The following is a 17720-nucleotide window of genomic DNA, read 5'->3' as shown; positions in this document are numbered from 1 at the left end:
AGCCCCAACCGACTCTTCAAAGACAGTTCAAAGACGGTATCAAAATGATGTCTCGTGATTTTCTCATATTCCCTAATCCGGTTATATTGAACGCGAACGCGTCGCGGTTGCGCGTTGCAACGCGCCTCGACACGACCGCGTCAGCCAATCGGCACCGTCCCTCAGACCCGCACGGTGACGTGCCTGAGGTTACAACGGGGAGTGGTGCCTGAACATCATCCACTTCTCTCTCGTCTCCACTTTCGATCCCCTCACTAGAGTCACTACGCTGGAACTGGAACGATCCAATCGCCTATCTTATCGAAGATAGGAACCCCCCTGCATTCCAGTCAAGGACAATGCAGCTGGTGGCTGAGGCGATGTCCCTGTCCCAGGGATTCCGCCCTTTGCAGTTGACGAACCCCGTCCATGGTTGATGGGGCCACTGTGTCTGACGTTGGATATTCCTCCGGGCTGCATTGCATGATCATGTCTCCGTACGGAGTAGGTCCACGGTTCATGCAGTATATTCTACGACGATGTCAAGGTTCTAATGCCGTGGAGATGGTTACATTGGCATAAATATCTGACCCACATATCGTTTTGTCCATGGTCTATCGTGACCTTTTCACAACTAGACACCCTCCACGCCAAGGGAGACACCATAATCAAGGGCGTCATGGTCAAACGACCAGCCATGAACCGGAGGACACCACCCACACCTTTTCCGCGCAACCAGTCGCCGCAATTGGACTCCCTCTCAACCGACTCGAAACCCCCAGGCGACCCAGCCCCCGAAGGTCGACGCAAGGGGGTCGGAAAAAGACTCCTCACCCACTCAAATTCGCCGACGGTGGAGCTCCGCCCAAGGGCATCCATCTTGATGCAGCCGCTGTGCAGCTGACAGTTAGATCCTTGTATAGTTAGCCATACTCGACGGTGGCTGGGTCAGCCCTTGTCTATCATGGGATACTCCCACCTTTGCTTTGTCACTCACACGCAAACACGAGCACACGCTCCTCTCTATCTGGTTGGCCAATCCATTGAGGACACACTATCCCTGGGATATCTCCTTGTTCCATCGAGTCGTCTTCTGGGTCAGCGTAACTAAATATAGGATCTCGCGTACGCACTCTCTGGAAACACTCCATTCGCCAGATTGCGCAAGAGGTCGAAACAGCACTGCCTTCATGACCTACTAACAAAGAAGTACAAATCAACTCACGTAAGAAAAAAATAATAATCAATCCCCCTGTCCCCATCGTATGTCTTTTTCGGCGTAGTAGTAGGTCAAGTGACCGGCCTCAACCCGCTAGACACCTAGGCACTGCCTAGGTACGTCTATTGTACACCAACTCGTTCGCCCATTACGCATCGTAACGTCAATGTCTCGGCCGTTCTCCTTCCTCTGTCCCTTTATAAAGGCCTGGTACTTTCTCAATTTGAATTAAAATCAAAAATAAAATAAAAAGCCGCTTTGCTCTTTGCAAACCAAGATCTTATGACGCAGCTCAGACCCAAGGGAGGGAGGGAGGGACGCTTTTTTGACCCCTTGTACTTGCCACCGTACTAAATCCATCTACGTCCATACGTTATCCAGCTTTACAGAGTGAGGTCACTACGATTTGCAATTACGTTCAAGGGGCTCGTGTCTCTTGCAAAGGACTGCTTTGCTGGGTTCTAATTTGAGTTACCGTTTGACTCCAGTGTTCTAAGGGTGTGTATTGTGGATCTCTTCTGTGTACTATACTCCCTACCGTCCTGGCGGTGTATGTATGTCCCTCAATTGAGTTTCTTTCCGTGGTATGCATGCAGCCTGTCATGCAGGGAAATCTGTCTGTCTACAGGCTGTGGGTAGATCTGTCGGTTAGGAGGTCGTAGATGGCTTGTTTTCGAGTATAAGTGGGTAGGTAGTGAGTACTATGTTGGACTTCTTGGGCTATTCTATTGTCATGGTATCTGGTTGATCTCGCATATGAAGATCTCTTACATTACAGGCACCATCCCTTGTCAAGGCTTCCCATAAGTTTCAGGATGTTTTGAAATATCATCATCCTCGCCACAAGGTGAAAGGAATGGAACAGGGAAATAAAATAAATGCATGGAAAAAAGAGACAGAATCGGAAAGGGGAGTCGAAGTCCACCACATGTTTTTTGCTCAGCGGTGACGACCTACACTCGCCTCAAAATCATAACTGGATGGATGGCTCATTCTCGTGGAATAGCTGCGAAGGGGATTCGATCATGGGCACCAGTCCCTCTTCTAACTCCGTGTCCTGTGACTCAACACTTCTCTCATCAGTCAGTCTCGCCTCAAATGCCCAATATTGTGATTCGGATTCAAATCCTTTCTGGCTGGCTGGGGGATACCACGACTCTGTTAGGCTGCGGTCGAAACCTCCAGTTATCTCCAGTTATCCGTCGTGGAGGGAGTTCAACGTCCGACAGTGTCTGGGATGGCTGCTGCCCATGTGGTGGGTATGGGGTCTCGTCAAAAAGGAACGACTCTGTGCTTGTTTCGCTTGATAGCTGGTCTTGCTCCTCGTCAGGTTCCCTTCTTAAGACAGGTGGTAGGAGCAGGTCGGAGAGTGTGGGCGATGGCGCTGCGTGACGAGAAAATACTACCTCGTCTTCGGAGGAGGTAGACAGACACCTCCTCGGACCAGACGGTATCCGATCCGCCTCGGTACACCCTTCCCCGACACGCTCGGTGCCCTCAATGCTAGCATTGAACCCCTCCGCCTGGACAAAACTTTCCAGATCAACTATCAGCGGCCCGTCCCGTGTCCGTGGCTTCCAGCCTTTAGTCGACCGCTGGTAGACGTCTTTGAAAGCGGCTAGATGAGAGCAGTTCGTGAACCAGCAGTGCGATAACGCCTGCTTGACGTCCATACGTGCTGTCTCGTCGAAGAGCAAGAGTCTGCAGATGAAGTCTCTGGCCCTGTTACCAGTTTGACTGAACGTTAGGTCGGATTCGATGGACTTGCTGAGCGCCAGCTGCACGTCTGTGAGTGATGCGTTGAACGGTGGGTGTCCCGTGAGGAGGGTGAATGTCACCGCGCCTAGGGACCACATGTCTACGGCTTTGGTGTAGCCTTGTCGGCTGCATTGGAATACCTCCCTGTAGCTGGTTAGTTTCTTTCTCTGATCCTTGTTCCGTGTGTATCGTCTAGGTTACTCACGGGGCGCTGTAGTCGACAGTACCGACCATAGTCGACATGCGTCCTACCCGCGGTTGCACAATCCTAGCGCATCCAAAGTCAGTGAGTACAATTCTTCCTCCTTCCTCCAAGGAAGTCATGAGGATGTTGTCTGGCTTCAGGTCACGGTGGACTATGTTCCGCTGGTGGAGGTATTCCAGCGCCTTCAGCACTTGTCGAACTATGACTGCCGCTTCGATGTCGCAGAGTCGTCCGCCCTTGTATTGGATGTAGGAGAACAAGTCTCCCGCTGTTACCAGATCCTGGAAGATATAGCTTGCTTGTCAGCGACGTCTTGGTTCGACGCGACACATGGTCTTACATTGTGCTGCTCGATCGAATCACCTTCTCAATACTGATTATGTTCGGCTACTGGCGTTAGAGTATCCATGAACAGCCAGCATGTATACTCACATGGCTAAGACCCTCCAAAATCTTGGCCTCCCGATCATAGACCTCCAACCTCCGCCGCAGATCTCTCGATCGCTGTCTTACCTCTCGCGCAGCAAACACCCCACACTTCGACTGCGGGTTCTGCTGTCCATGTTTCTGGAAGAACCCAGAAATCTGCTCCCCGTCCTGCACAGCTAGCTTATCCCTCACATTCCGCAGGTCAATAATCTTACACGCCAGCTGCTGCCCGGTCTCCTTGTTAAACGCCATATAAACCTTCCCGTAGGCACCGGAGCCCAGCACACGCTGCGTAATCGTATACTTATCTGCGAAAGCCTGCACACTCTATCAATCAGCTGCTACACCCGAAGTCGGAGGGACAATGTCAACGAATAACATCCACCTCAACCCGCTGCAACGTTCTGAAACCCGTCGGGATGTTATCCCCATCATAGCGATAGCGAATATGCACCCCAGACGGCAGCATCAGGACGTCACCGTCGCTAAGCAGGAAGCTATCGCGATTGTAACCCATCGAGAACCCGTTCCAGCGCGTGCCGTTCATCGAGAGGTTCCGCGCGTATACCAGTGGGGCTACTTCTTCCGGATGTTCCCTGTCGTAGATGATCGTGTATATCTCGATGTGGGTGTTTGACACGACGGGACTCTTTATGACGATCTGGCTGCGGCCGGTCAGTGTTCTTGTCTGGGGAAGGGTGGGAGGAAAATGGTACGAACCATTGCTGAGGGTCTCGGCCTATGAGGATCTTTTCTTGGCTGAAGAGTTGAAGATAATCGCTGCCGCTGTTGGTTTGGGGGTTCCATTCTGAGAGTGTGCCGACTAAGAAGCCGGCCTGGGAGATGGATGGGAATGACATTGACTTGGGCTTGCGGGTTGGTGTTTCGTGGAGATTGCTGTATTCTATTGTTGTGAGAGATGCGATAGTCTAAGAATGATGTCGATGATACTGGGAAGAGGTATATTCCACTGGAGGGGCGAGGTCCCAGTGAGGTGTAGACAAGTAAAAGGAGAATATTGTCGCAAGCTCCAGAGGTGTCGGTCACCTGCTGTCCAGGCCACCCTCTACAGGGACAAAGAAATTAGGTAGATGTTTTATATGCAGATGTTACATCACTTCTTTAATGTGCCTCGTCAATACAGCACCACATTTGCAGTCATTATCATTTATTCATACTGTCTATTACTACGACTGCTGCATGCGACGAAAGCGCTCTTCAGCAGCCCTAGCCCGACGCTCCCTCTCCAAACGCATCCTCATCTCCGGCGTCATTCCCCGCATCTCTTCCTCTCGCCTCTCATTAGCCGTCTTCTCGACAGATGCTAGAGTGCGGCCCGGTCTCTTCGATTCCTGCGACGCGGCCCTAGCGGCATCTTCCCGCTTCAGTCGCTCCATCTCCGTCTTTCGCCGGTTAGCCTCATCCTCTTCCGCGGTCTTCTTTTCCCTCTCCATTCTACTCTCGGCGTCGGTCTTCGACATCGGCGACGGGACCTTGGCAGCGTCCCAATCCCACTTGGACTCGCCGATTTCGTGGCGTGCAACGCGGAACGCATCTCGGGTGGCGCGGTCTCCCGCAAGCTCGAACGGCGTTTTCCCTTCGCCGTTGGCCGTAGTGGGATCCGCATCTGCCTTCAAAAGAAGGGCAGAGACCACGGATGGCGCGTTGAGATTGGAAGCGAGGTGGAGTGCAGTCGGAGCTCGGAAGTTTTGCTGCGAATCAGACGGCAGGAATGTAAAAGAGGACGGGATGGAGTTTTTAGTGAGATATGACATCAGCGCTGGGATTTTGGAGCGACGGATGAGGGCCTGTATTTGGGTGGTGTGCAGCATAGCAGCTTCCTCCTCCTTGGAGAGCTTGGGCTTTTGCGGTTGCGGTCGGGGTGTTGATGGTTTGGAGGTTTCCTCTTGCTGTTTGGCCTCGGCTGCTGCCAGAGCCGCTTGGTCCACCTGGCTGACTTGCACGCGGGTGAGTTCCTTGAAGCATCGCATGAGCTCCCCCTGGGTGGCCCGACGAGTGCTGAACGGAAACCCTCTCAGTCGCGGGTCATTCTGCTTCAACACCTGGCCGTCGTATTGGCCGAATAGAATCCGCCGGTTGGTGCTGCCCGTAGCCCGAACGAAAAGCATTTCCGCACTGTCGATCTCTCCGCGCCAGTCTTTCAACAGGTCCCTGACTTCTTTCTCCAGGGCAGCCTCGTTATACCGTCTCAGACTAGAGCCCGCAGAGTGTGCTGCTCCTCTGGAAGCGTCACTGGCTGACTGCGAGCCACCCTGCTTCCTCCTCGTTGTGTATCGGTGGAATGTCTTGTGCGCAATCACCCGAGCTTGTCGTTCCACAAAGCCGCCCTGTTTGCGTTGAATCTCCGGGGCCAACGCTACGATCATTGCCGCAAAATGGCCACCACCGATCATGCACATGAAAAAGTGCGGGGTGGATGACGGTGAGCCGCCCTGGCTCTGGTTGCCGTTTTTCTGCGGGTCGATCGGAGTAAGTTGTTTCTTCTTCAGCGTGTCGACAAAGTATGCAGGCTCATCTTGCTCTGCGTTGGAAAACAATGCTCGGTAGATGCCCAACGAGTAATTGGGAGGAAACAAAGAGCTTGAGAACCAGAAGAGTGGATGTTTCCCCCCACTCCTCTTCTTCGGGGCCTCTTCATCTTCCGCTGTCTGAGACAGCTTAGCCTGCTTTTTCAACAAGCTCGCAAGCTGTGAAGGATCCTCCTCCTCCGATGACGACGACTCAGACCCGGAGATTGACTCGTCCATTTCACCGATGGCCTTCATAAACTGTGCCTCATCCAGGGTCTGGTTGCCTCGCAGTTGCGCCTTGGCGTTATATCGGTGATGATCGGAGCGCACATGGCCCCGCTGTTCTTGGACGTTGGAGAAGGTCACCTTGCAGAGGGAACACGACGTCGACGAAGCAATCGCAAGTTCCTGCGCCGCATCTGCAGGTGGTTCGGCAGTCGTTTCCACATTATCCTTGGGGGCGATGGCCTGGCCTTCTCCTTTCGTGGTGAGAGTCGCGAGGACCTCCTCGGGGAGATCGTAAACTAGTAGGCAAAAAGCATCACATCAGCATGGCTCTTCCATAAGAAAGGCAACGTTTACTCACCGTATAGAGGCCGTTTCAAGAGATCCTCCGAGACAACGGTATCTGCGACCATCTTGAGTCCAAAGTTCAAAGAGTGATGGTATCAGACCAGGTTGTTTAAGTCGCGGCGGCAAAATCCAAAATGATCTCTCTGGGTTGGACTGACCGCCCTGGCCGCGGGGCTGATAATGATATGAGGTAACAAGCGGATTGGAATTGTGGGGATTCAATTATCCTCGTTGGTTTTGGTGTCCCTGGGGTAACAATTATTTATTTTACTTTTCCACTGCATCCTCAATACGAGAATCCATACTAGTGGTCCATAGTTGAGTCACACTGTTCAATAATATGCCTTACCTTGCCACGCCAGGGTGCCTGAATGACACACTCGGCAGTGAGTCATTGTCCTATGGCGACGCCCGATGCGGACCCCGGTCTTTACAGTTCCATCTACCTATTTAAAACAAACACGGAAATGAAATCAAATAAAATCATAGAAAGAAGACTGTATCACCCCACACAACAAGCGCATCGGGAAGGCCAATCAATCGAGCACGACCCGCAGGACGTCGCGATGCGGTGCTAGAAGGTATTGGCATGCTGCCATGCACAGGGACCAAAACCCCACAATAATTCGAGATTTTGTGTGACGGCGAATCCTTGGGCTCTCTTGTGTCCTTGTTTGCAGTTATGAAGGTACAACGTGGGATTGATAGGAAATCTGGTCACCAATTGAAGGCAGGAGTTACAGTCCGACTCCGAATCTGACGACGTCGCACACCCGAGTCTATTCACGATCTGCCATGGGGTTCTTTTTACTTTGAAACATCTGCGTTATAGTTCGAGGGAGCTCAAGGGTTGAGCTGTCAAATGTGACGGGCTCATCAAAGTAACATATCCAGAGCTCAGAGGCATTACATCATCATCATCATCATCATCATGAGTGACGGTCTATGGTATATCACAACATAGCTATGCTTTCGATATACTACTTCAAGACTCAGGACCATACAAGAATCAATCTACAATCTTGGGCTCCTAGCTCAGTAAACGGTTAAAAAATATAGATAGTGTGGACGATCTTTCCCCAAAGTAGTATAAAAAAACCATCGATGCCAAGACTGGAGCCTGCTGGAGTGACCCATGTCATACTTCACGATGACCAGACATGATAGGCAAGAATGGCTCCCATGTGCTTCAGAAAAGCCAAAGAATGCAAAAGAATCGATAGCAATTAGTAATCTCTTGGACCTGAAGAGCTCCCCCGATCGGTAAATCCGTTTCCAATAAGCCCTGCTTATCCCCGAAAGCTTTGGCCGTTGATTTAGTAAGCCGGCTGCAGCTAACGGTTAGTGCCGCCCTCGTTGTAGTGGTGGACTCGCTCCTACAAAAGAAATGAGACCTCCGCCTTTCCTCCCTTCGCGTCCGCCTCTTTTCTCTTTGGACTGATCAATGTTCCTACCCCCTTCTTTCTGCTCCCTTTACTCTCTGAAGTGGGTCATACAGACCAGGGATCTATGAACCCGGGGGGCATGATGTTGAATGGCAATTCCCAGGTGATCCTGGGAGATTCCCGCCCCGGATCCTTACCGTCGTCGACTCCAATCTCAGCATTCCAACCCCGCAAGCTACAGCCCTTCTGTGGCGATGTGGAAGGCTGGGGCCCTATCAGTCAGCTGCGATTCGACCTGACGCCATGCTTTCTTGACTTGACTTTGGCCATCGTCGGCCTGTGGGGGGTGCTGATGGGTGCCGGCGCGATCTGGTTCTTGTTCCGAAAAAAGATTCCCCAACCGGTATCGACGAACTGGCATTTCTTCGCCAAACTGGTATGTTGATGATCTCCGTTCTGTTTTTGCGCGCATTTCTGGTCAACATGGGGACTGACGGGGACCGCGTTTTCTGGTGATCAGGCCGTACTCGCCGCCATTATCTTCACCACCGCCCTCGAAGCGGCGCTGCAAATCGAAACCTACACGCGTGTTTGGTGGAATGATATCCGGTTCTGGAGCTCGATCCTGGTGCTGCTTTCCCTGTGCGTGATCTTCACCGTTCAATACTACGAACACTGGAGAAGTCGACAGCCCAACGGGGTGGTTCTCTTCTACTGGCTTTTCTTCTGCGGCGCGTACGGCGTCAAACTGCGGTCGCTTGTCGATCGGCACGCCTGGGAGGACCGACTGCCATACTTTGTTAGCTTCAACGTGAGCTTGGGACTGGCGCTGGTGGAGTTCGTCTTGGAATACTTGGTGCCGAAAAAGCAGAGTGACTACGATGCTCTGGGCGATGAGCATGAATGTCCCTACGAATATGCGGACATTTTCTCCGTACTGAACTTTAGCTGGATGACACCGATGATGAAGTTCGGATACACCAACTTCCTGACCCAGGATGATCTGTGGAATCTTCGCCCCGGCGACAGCACCCGCGCCACCGGAGGCAACCTGCAGGAGAGGTGGGACGAGGAACAGGAGAAGAAAAAGCCCTCCCTCTGGTTGGCTCTTTTCAAGGCCTTTGGAGGTCGCTATATGCAGGGTGCCATGATCAAATGCGGAAGCGACGTACTCGCCTTCATCCAGCCGCAGCTTTTGCGACTCCTCATCGAGTTCATCAACACGTACCGGACTCCCGAGCCCGAGCCAGTGATTAGAGGTGTTGCCATTGCGATCGCCATGTTTGTCGTTTCGGTGACCCAGACGATGTGCCTCCACCAGTATTTCCAGAGGGCCTTTGACGCCGGCATGTACGTCAAGTCCTCGCTGACGGCTATGATTTACGCCAAGTCTTTGAGGCTGTCGGGCGAGGGTCGCGCTTCGAAAACCACGGGTGACATTGTCAACCACATGGCGGTGGATCAGCAGCGACTGTCCGATCTGACTCAGTTTGGCATCCAGCTGTGGTCCGCGCCCTTTCAAATTACCCTCTGCATGCTGTCGCTCTATCAGCTCGTCGGACCGAGTATGTTCGCCGGTATCGGGGTGATGATCCTCATGGTCCCATTCAATGGAGCGATCGCGCGGATGATGAAAAAGCTCCAACTGACCCAGATGAAGAACAAGGACTCCAGGTCGCGTCTGATGACGGAGATTCTCAACAACATCAAGAGCATCAAACTCTATGCCTGGAACACGGCGTTCATGAACAAGCTCAACCACATCCGAAACGACCTCGAGCTGAACACTCTTCGCAAAATCGGAGCGACCCAGTCAGTTGCTAACTTCACATGGCAGTCGACTCCTTTCCTAGTCTCGTGCTCTACCTTTACTGTCTACGTCCTCACGGATTCCCGGCCTCTGACCACCGCCGTGGTCTTCCCTGCCCTGACTCTCTTCAATCTCCTCACTTTCCCCCTGGCGATCCTGCCCATGGTTATCACCTCCATCATCGAGGCCTCGGTTGCCGTCAAGCGATTGACGGAGTACCTCAATGCGGAAGAACTGCAGACCGACGCCGTGAAGTTTGAAGACCCTGTGGCTCACATGGGCGACGAGTCGGTGCGCATCTGCGATGCCTCGTTCACCTGGAACAGATATGAGCCCACCCCCGTGATCGAAAACATCGACTTCAGTGCCCGCAAGGGCGAACTCAGCTGTATCGTGGGTCGCGTCGGCGCCGGCAAGTCTTCTTTCCTGCAAGCGCTCCTGGGAGACTTGTGGAGAACCGAAGGTGAGGTCGTCGTACGTGGTCGTGTCGCATACGTTGCGCAGTCGTCCTGGGTCATGAATGCCAGCGTTCGTGAGAACATTGTTTTCGGACATCGGTGGGACCCTGAGTTCTATGATCTCACTGTCAATGCGTGTGCTTTGCGTGACGACTTCAAATCCCTGCCGGACGGCGATCAAACAGAAGTCGGAGAGAGAGGAATCTCACTTTCCGGAGGACAAAAGGCCCGTTTGACGCTGGCAAGAGCCGTGTATGCCCGTGCCGATATCTACCTGCTCGATGACGTCCTCTCCGCGGTCGATCAACACGTGGGACGACATCTCATCAACAAGGTCCTTGGCCGCGATGGTATTCTGAGCACCAAGACGAGAATCCTCGCAACGAACGCTATTCCGGTCCTCAAAGAGGCGGACTTTATCGGTCTACTACGCAACAAGACTATCATCGAAAAGGGTACCTACGAGCAGCTGATCGCCATGAAGGGCGAGATAGCCAACCTTATCCGTACGACCATGAACGATTCCGACGAGGATGAGGATTCGACCAGTGATGACCACGGCCTGGCTAGCCCGGAAAGCTCGGAATCTGCTACCGTCATCGATAACCCGGAGTCCGAGAACACGGATACAGACGAGGCCGAGCAGCAGTTGGGAACGATTGCTCCGATCAGAGTGGGTCAGCAACGGAGGGCCAGCGGCACGACCTTACGGCGTGCTAGCACGGCGACCTGGCACGGACCCAGGCGCAAGATCTCGGATGAAGAAAACGTGTTGAAGACCAAGCAGTCCCAGGAAACTTCTCAGCAGGGTAAGGTGAAATGGAGCGTCTACGGCGAGTACGCCAAGAACAGCAATATTGTCGCGGTCGCTTTCTACATGCTCGCGCTCTTGGGTGCTCAGACGGCGCAAGTTGCCGGTAGTTTTTGGCTCAAGCATTGGACAGAGGAGAGCGAATTTCAGCTACATCCTAGTATTGGTAAATTCATTGGAGTCTATCTGGCATTTGGTTTTGGATCCTCCATCTTGGTCATTGTCCAGAACCTCATCCTATGGATCTTCTGCTCGATCGAGGCCTCCCGCAAGCTGCACGAGCGGATGGCTTTCTCGATCTTCCGTTCTCCCATGAGCTTTTTCGAGACTACGCCGTCTGGTCGCATTCTCAATCGGTTCTCTAGGTAAGTCTGATTGTTGCGTTGTGGGGGCTGAGGTTAACGTTTTTAGTGATGTATATCGAATTGATGAGGTACTTGCGCGCACGTTCAACATGGTATGTTCTGAAACCCTTCTTTGATCTTGATTGTTGTTGACTTGGTCAGTTGTTTGGAAATTCCGCCAAAGCACTGTTTACTATGCTGGTTATCGCATCTTCGACCCCCGCGTTTATCTTACTGGTGATCCCCCTGGGGTATATCTATTTGAGTTATCAGAAGTACTATCTCCGAACGTCGCGAGAATTGAAGCGTCTGGACAGTGTTTCTCGAAGCCCGATCTTTGCGCACTTCCAGGAGTCTCTTGGCGGTGTGTCAACTATCCGCGCATACCGGCAGGAAGAGAGGTTCATCCTCGAGAACGAATGGCGCATGGATGCGAATCTCCGTGCATACTTTCCCTCCATCAGCGCGAACAGATGGTTGGCTGTCCGTTTGGAGTTCATTGGCTCGATCATTATCCTGGCTTCCGCGGTACTTTCAATCATCTCCGTGGCGAGTGGCAGCGGACTATCTGCAGGCATGGTCGGTCTGGCAATGTCGTATGCGCTCCAGATCACCCAGTCCCTCAACTGGATCGTCCGACAGACGGTGGAAGTGGAAACGAACATTGTGTCGGTCGAACGTGTCCTTGAGTACGCCAACCTGCCCAGTGAGGCACCTGAGGTGATCTTCAAGAACCGCCCGGCCATCGGCTGGCCAGCGCAAGGCGCCGTGTCCTTCAACAACTACAGCACCCGCTACAGGCCCGGATTGGACCTCGTGCTCCGCGATATCAACCTGGACATCAAGCCTCACGAGAAGATCGGCGTTGTTGGACGCACTGGTGCCGGAAAGAGCTCGCTTACGCTGGCGCTGTTCCGTCTCATCGAACCGACTGGGGGGAACATCAGGTAAGAATCATGCCCGATGTCTACCGTCGTGGTCCACTGGTACTGACGTCTTCCAGCATCGATAATCTAAATGTGTCTACGATTGGGCTGTTCGACCTCCGAGGCCGTCTGGCTATCATCCCGCAGGACCCTGCCATGTTCGAGGGTACCATCCGAGATAATCTAGACCCGCGACACGTGCATGACGACACGGAACTTTGGAGCGTTCTCGGTGAGTTGGGCTCCTGCCGCTGCATATAGAATTACGGTTGACTAACTTGTGCAATGCAGAGCATGCACGTCTGAAGGACCACGTTGCGCAGATGGACGGCCAGCTCGATGCCCGAGTCCAAGAAGGAGGTAAGCTATCCGATTCGAGAACCCTACGATGGCTGCTACGTAGCCATCCGGCGGAAGCAGGATTAACACGATCACAGGATCCAACCTCAGCCAAGGCCAGCGCCAGCTAGTTTCGCTCGCGCGGGCGTTATTGACGCCCAGCAACATCCTTGTGCTAGACGAAGCAACGGTAAGTGCCACCGTCACGTCCATCTCGCCGAAAAGGTGTTTTTTTACTAACGGTGACAATCCAGGCGGCGGTGGACGTGGAAACAGATGCGTTGTTGCAACGCACGTTACGCAGTAGCATCTTCTCGGAGCGCACCATCATCACGATCGCGCATCGCATCAACACGATCATCGACTCAGACCGCATCGTTGTACTCGACAAGGGGCGCGTGGTCGAGTTTGACACCCCCGCCGAGCTGATCAAGCAAGGCGGTAAATTCTACGAGCTAGTGCGCGAGGCCGGTCTGCTCGACAGCGACGGAAGCGCGCCTGCACAGTGAGTAACAACTGGGGGCAAGTAGCTTGCGGCACAGCCGATCGCAGCTGGCGTGCGGCTGGTGGGTGTGGACGTGGGATGGATGACTGGCTGGCTGGGCTCTGGGTCCGCCATGGAATGGCTCTCATGCAGCCAGGAACGTTCCCCGTCGATGTGCATGAGACGATGGGCGGGTTTGATTTGAACGATCCAGGATGGCCGTTCATAAGGGTCATACGAGCAGATGACAGGGAGATTCACAGGTGGGGAGAGAAAGGAGGAGGGGGCGATGATCCAGGCCTCCCCCCTCCACAGTTTTGCGAGGCAAATACCTAAAAAGAAAAAAAGGAAAGGAGACAGAAAAAGAAAAAAGGGGGCGACTAAAAATTCTGGGCCGGGTAATTGATAGGCCCATGGCGTTTGATGAGGATTCAATGATATACAACTTCCTATATGATTTGATTGGGGATTGCATATCCCAGCCGTTTCGTTTCACATTGTCTGCCTATATTATATTATATCTGAAGCTACTCAACAATGGGTATGTTGATTGTCTAGGCAAAATGACCATACATATCTATATTTTATCTTATTTGCCCCAAGCCCAATAGTTAAGCGAAGACGCGCAGGAAAAAAAAAAAGTAAAGCACGAAGACAACCACACCAGCAGGGAAAATTTTCTCAAAAAGAAGCGAAAAGAAATGAGGCCTGGTTTTAATTTCCATCCTGCGTTAGTATAGATATGTACGGAGTATAATAGCGGTCATCAACATGAGGTGTCAAGGAGTAGCGGTGTAGCGAGGCATGGTCATCATGGTCATCTTGCAAGGATTTTTCCCCCCCTTTTCTGCAGCCAAAGCGGTGCTTGCATGGAGGAGATTTCCGGGTGTTAGTGAGGATATGATATGACTTGGAAGGGGATTAGTTGGGGGGGGTAAAGGGGCGTTGTTGTTGATTGTTGTAGTTATTCCTGTTGATATTATTGGAGGTATGGGTAGTGAGCAGGTGAGGAGTAAGTGACAGGGGTGTTGGTATCAGCTGTGGCGACTGAGGGTTTTACATATGTAAGTATGTAGGCAGCAGCAGTTGCAGGCGAATCCATCCAGTGCTTCAGAGTGTGGGATAGCATACTCCCGCGGGTGGTCTATATCTGATATTTGTTGAGAGTCGGAAGTCAAGTCCACTCCACCGTACAGAGTTTCTCACATGCACGCAGATTATCCAGACATACTTCAATGCCATGGTCATGGAGGAGTTCGGAGGCTAGGAACCCTGCTGATGCCAATAGACATGAGGGGAGATGGGAACTGTCGGGATGATATTACTTCTTCTTGTTGGCGGGGGAGTGGAGAGGGGTATCCAGCCAGGCTTTCTTTTCTTTTCTTTCTTTTCTTTTGATGGCTGCTTCTTGTGGAGGAGACTGGGTCATTGTCATTGTGTTTAGAAAATTTTGATTGAATCCAGTTTGTGTTTGGGGCGATGCATGATCTTGTCTGTTCCATTTCTGTATGTGCTTGATAGTGTGCTCTTGTCGCGTGGTCTATAATATAGGCTCTTTCTCAGACAGTGAATGGGATAGTATATTCTATATATTCAAGTCCCTCCACAACGTCAGGTATCCAATATTCAATAGTAAGGATGCACGTATATCCATTCAAACCTGAGAAGTTTCACTGTTCCACCATCCAGACAATCCTCCACATTAAAATAAACATACCGATCTAATATACTGATAATATAACTCTTAGGTATGCACTAGAAACCAGCATAACCCTGGAACTGTTATATCATACAACACTAACGCAGCAGCATCATCATCATCAGAAAGCTGTTCATACCCTAGGATACGGTCTAAACAGGACCAGTCAAGGAGAAGCACGTCCGTTTCATTGTTAAACACACAGCTCAAGCCAAAACAACGGTCTGATAGGATAGGCAGTCATAGATGTACTACCTAGCTCAATCCAGTTCAAACCAGCAAATGACAACCCTGGCCAACCGTTACTCGTCCAGGCAGTTCCATATGCCAGTCTGCTTATGCGCCATTAGACATTGCAGAGTATGCTGTGTGTGGCGTCTAAGTGGACTTTCCTACACAGTTAGAGATAATCTTGGACCAGACCGTACCAGACGAGAGGTGGTGAGGTCTCTTAACCCGTGGCATTGTATTACCTCGCAGCTGGTGCGCATGATGTGACTATACGATGTCGTCCATCTTTCACTGGATGGATGTTATTGTAGTATATTCCTAGTACTTTTTTTCTTATTTTTATTTTTATTTTTTATTTTGAACCAGTAACGTCAGGTGCTTCTCTAGGAGCCTATTCATATGCCCAGTAGATTCGTGCTGATGATAAGAAGCTGTAGATACGACTGTTAGGGTGGAGAACAGTACCAAGTTAGGTATATATTCCCGGATGTCATCAAATTCCCCAGGCTGCATGGTGGCCGTTTTTCAGCACGTGGCTTGTCTTTCTCTTCCTTACTCCCCTCTATATATGCGAAAATATTAATATGTATTTGTTTAATGTTGGAAGTTAAAGAGTATACTAATCTAGGATTAAACAGATAAGGGTGTTAATTTACGGCTAAACCATGTTGTTTTCTTGGATTCGTTCCGATGGAATATATATATATAGCGTATATCAACAGCTACTCCACATCTACTCCGAACACCACTAGTATTTGTATGTCCTCTTAGATATATATATAAACGCAAGAAACAACAGTAACACAATATCTTAATAGCATTCTAGTACTAAACAATGACAAATACTTCTAATCACACTATCACATACGCTATATAACAAGCTACCAACAGACCCCTTGCGTCTGTCAACGACGTCCTCGCAGGACGTATCGACGATCACAAACGAGGAGAGGGGTATATCGCGTGGTACCTAGAGTCATAGCGTCATGATCTTAGGAAATCCCGAACGAGTACCGGCCTTGTTGTTGCCCCCCCGGCGTAGATCAGGGTCTAGATTGATACAGGTGGATACTACAGAGTGAGAAGTATTTCCCTCCTTGCACTGTCGTGCATTCTCTTATCTAAACTGTTGCATTAAGTGTGTGATAGCGCAGTCTGGAAGAACGCGATCAGTTCCGATTGGCAGGAGGGAAGGGGGAAGAGGCTGTAAATGATCTTCGACAGGGAAGGGGTCCGGAAAGAGGGGCGCCAGACGAACAGACACACTCTCATGCGCGTCGCAGAAAAGGGTATGCGATTCGTATAGAACCAGGGAGGTCCACGGAACGATTCACAGATGACAAGACGGACATGATCCGCCGTATATCACCACGCAAATCAACCCTCGAGGAGCGACCGATTGGCCACGTCCAACAGCAGTGAAGAAATTAGAGTATACTAGGTTAGATAGATAGTCAACCTGATCTCCATGATTCGCATGCATGCATTCCCGTCGAGAAGATATTCTGGTAGTCGGTATTGAAATCTGGATCACCCCGCCTGGCTTAACTAATTCCGGAGGGACGTACGTCGATGACACATAACGGACAGGAACTAGTGCGTTGCGAAGGACGCCGAAGCGTCAGGATAAGGTAGTTGAGTGGATTCAATCTTCTCTCTCAGTGGCTAGGAAGTCAGGAAACCAAATTCGGATGGGGGGCTCCTTCGATTTTGAGCTTCGTACAGAGGGAACTGCTCGATATGATGTTTGTAAAAGACGATCGAAGGCTGAGGAATTTGTCATTCTGGCGTCGAGGGTGGATAGTGAGGGGAAAAACCCCGGCACTTTCAACCTGGCGGTCGCTTGCCGTTCCAAGTGCCTGTTCAAATTCGGCAGTCTGAGTTGCCCGACCGGTCTAGACGTTGTCCTGCGCGAGTTAGTACCATTTCCAACCAAACGGGGAGAAGAACACACGAAAACCTGGTAGAAAACTTCTATCGTCCTGGATAAACAAACGTCAGTCAGCGTCAGTGAGAGTATTGGCATAATCTCAGCACGGACAATTTCAAACACTCCAGCCACCCAGCTTTACTTAAGTAACTACCCACACACTAAAGCAGCAACTACTGTACAGAGTCCGAATCAAGATTAACCCCAACGCTCAGGCCTACTGACTCGCACTGACGTAACAAAGTCCACCGCGGCAATCGGGTCGAAAGCCTCGAGTCGATCCGTCCACGGAATATCAAGAGCAAGTATCCGTATATAGCACTACTCCCTGGTCGGATGGATGGATGGACCAGGGAACCACCTAGGAGGGGTCGTACTACATGACTGGCCCCTCAGTTCTCAAACACTGTTGACTGTCTCTGCAGGGTCCCCCGAGGAATCTCTTCCAGGATTACCGTGGGAGAGATCTCTGTCTCTCCACTGACGCACAGTAGCGTCCTGGATCAGAGGCCAGCTGGCAGGAACAGTCCACCCGGCGAACATCCGCGGATCATCTCGTCTATTCAACCCGTGTCTAGTCCGTCTTATGAAATGAAAAGAAGTACTGTC

General features: G+C 51.4%; 3 protein-coding genes across 3 annotated transcripts; 1 reads left to right on the top strand and 2 right to left on the bottom strand.

Moving 5' to 3' along the window:
* Positions 1-1798: 1798 nt before the first annotated feature.
* BDW47DRAFT_134636 (FHA domain-containing serine/threonine-protein kinase) lies at positions 1799-4450 on the bottom strand (the record flags this gene model as incomplete). The annotated part of the gene is made up of 8 exons (XM_024818135.1): positions 1799-1820; positions 2378-2582; positions 2733-3100; positions 3162-3455; positions 3502-3548; positions 3594-3908; positions 3976-4329; positions 4415-4450. 8 exons carry the CDS (start codon positions 4448-4450, stop codon positions 1799-1801), a joined length of 1641 nt encoding a protein of 546 aa, XP_024668110.1.
* Positions 4451-4732: 282 nt separating this feature from the next.
* Positions 4733-6950, bottom strand: BDW47DRAFT_83732 (putative C2H2 finger and ankyrin domain protein). Its single transcript, XM_024819989.1, has 2 exons — positions 6708-6950; positions 4733-6645 (listed from the first exon to the last, which is right to left on the bottom strand). Exons 1-2 carry the CDS (start codon positions 6757-6759, stop codon positions 4778-4780), a joined length of 1920 nt encoding a protein of 639 aa, XP_024668109.1. The 5' UTR covers positions 6760-6950; the 3' UTR covers positions 4733-4777.
* Positions 6951-8091: 1141 nt separating this feature from the next.
* BDW47DRAFT_83719 (ATP-binding cassette glutathione S-conjugate transporter YCF1) lies at positions 8092-13386 on the top strand. The gene is made up of 8 exons (XM_024819988.1): positions 8092-8515; positions 8600-11523; positions 11570-11615; positions 11665-12449; positions 12506-12660; positions 12720-12788; positions 12866-12957; positions 13022-13386. The coding sequence occupies exons 1-8, from the start codon at positions 8204-8206 to the stop codon at positions 13274-13276; spliced, it is 4638 nt and encodes a 1545-aa protein (XP_024668108.1). The 5' UTR covers positions 8092-8203; the 3' UTR covers positions 13277-13386.
* The last annotated feature ends 4334 nt before the right edge of the window (positions 13387-17720 follow it).

Source organism: Aspergillus candidus, assembly GCF_002847045.1.
Source record: "Aspergillus candidus strain CBS 102.13 unplaced genomic scaffold BDW47scaffold_70, whole genome shotgun sequence".
Classification (NCBI taxonomy): domain Eukaryota; kingdom Fungi; phylum Ascomycota; class Eurotiomycetes; order Eurotiales; family Aspergillaceae; genus Aspergillus; species Aspergillus candidus.
The sequence above is the reverse complement of the archived record's forward strand: the minus strand, read 5'-3'. Positions and strand labels throughout refer to the sequence as shown.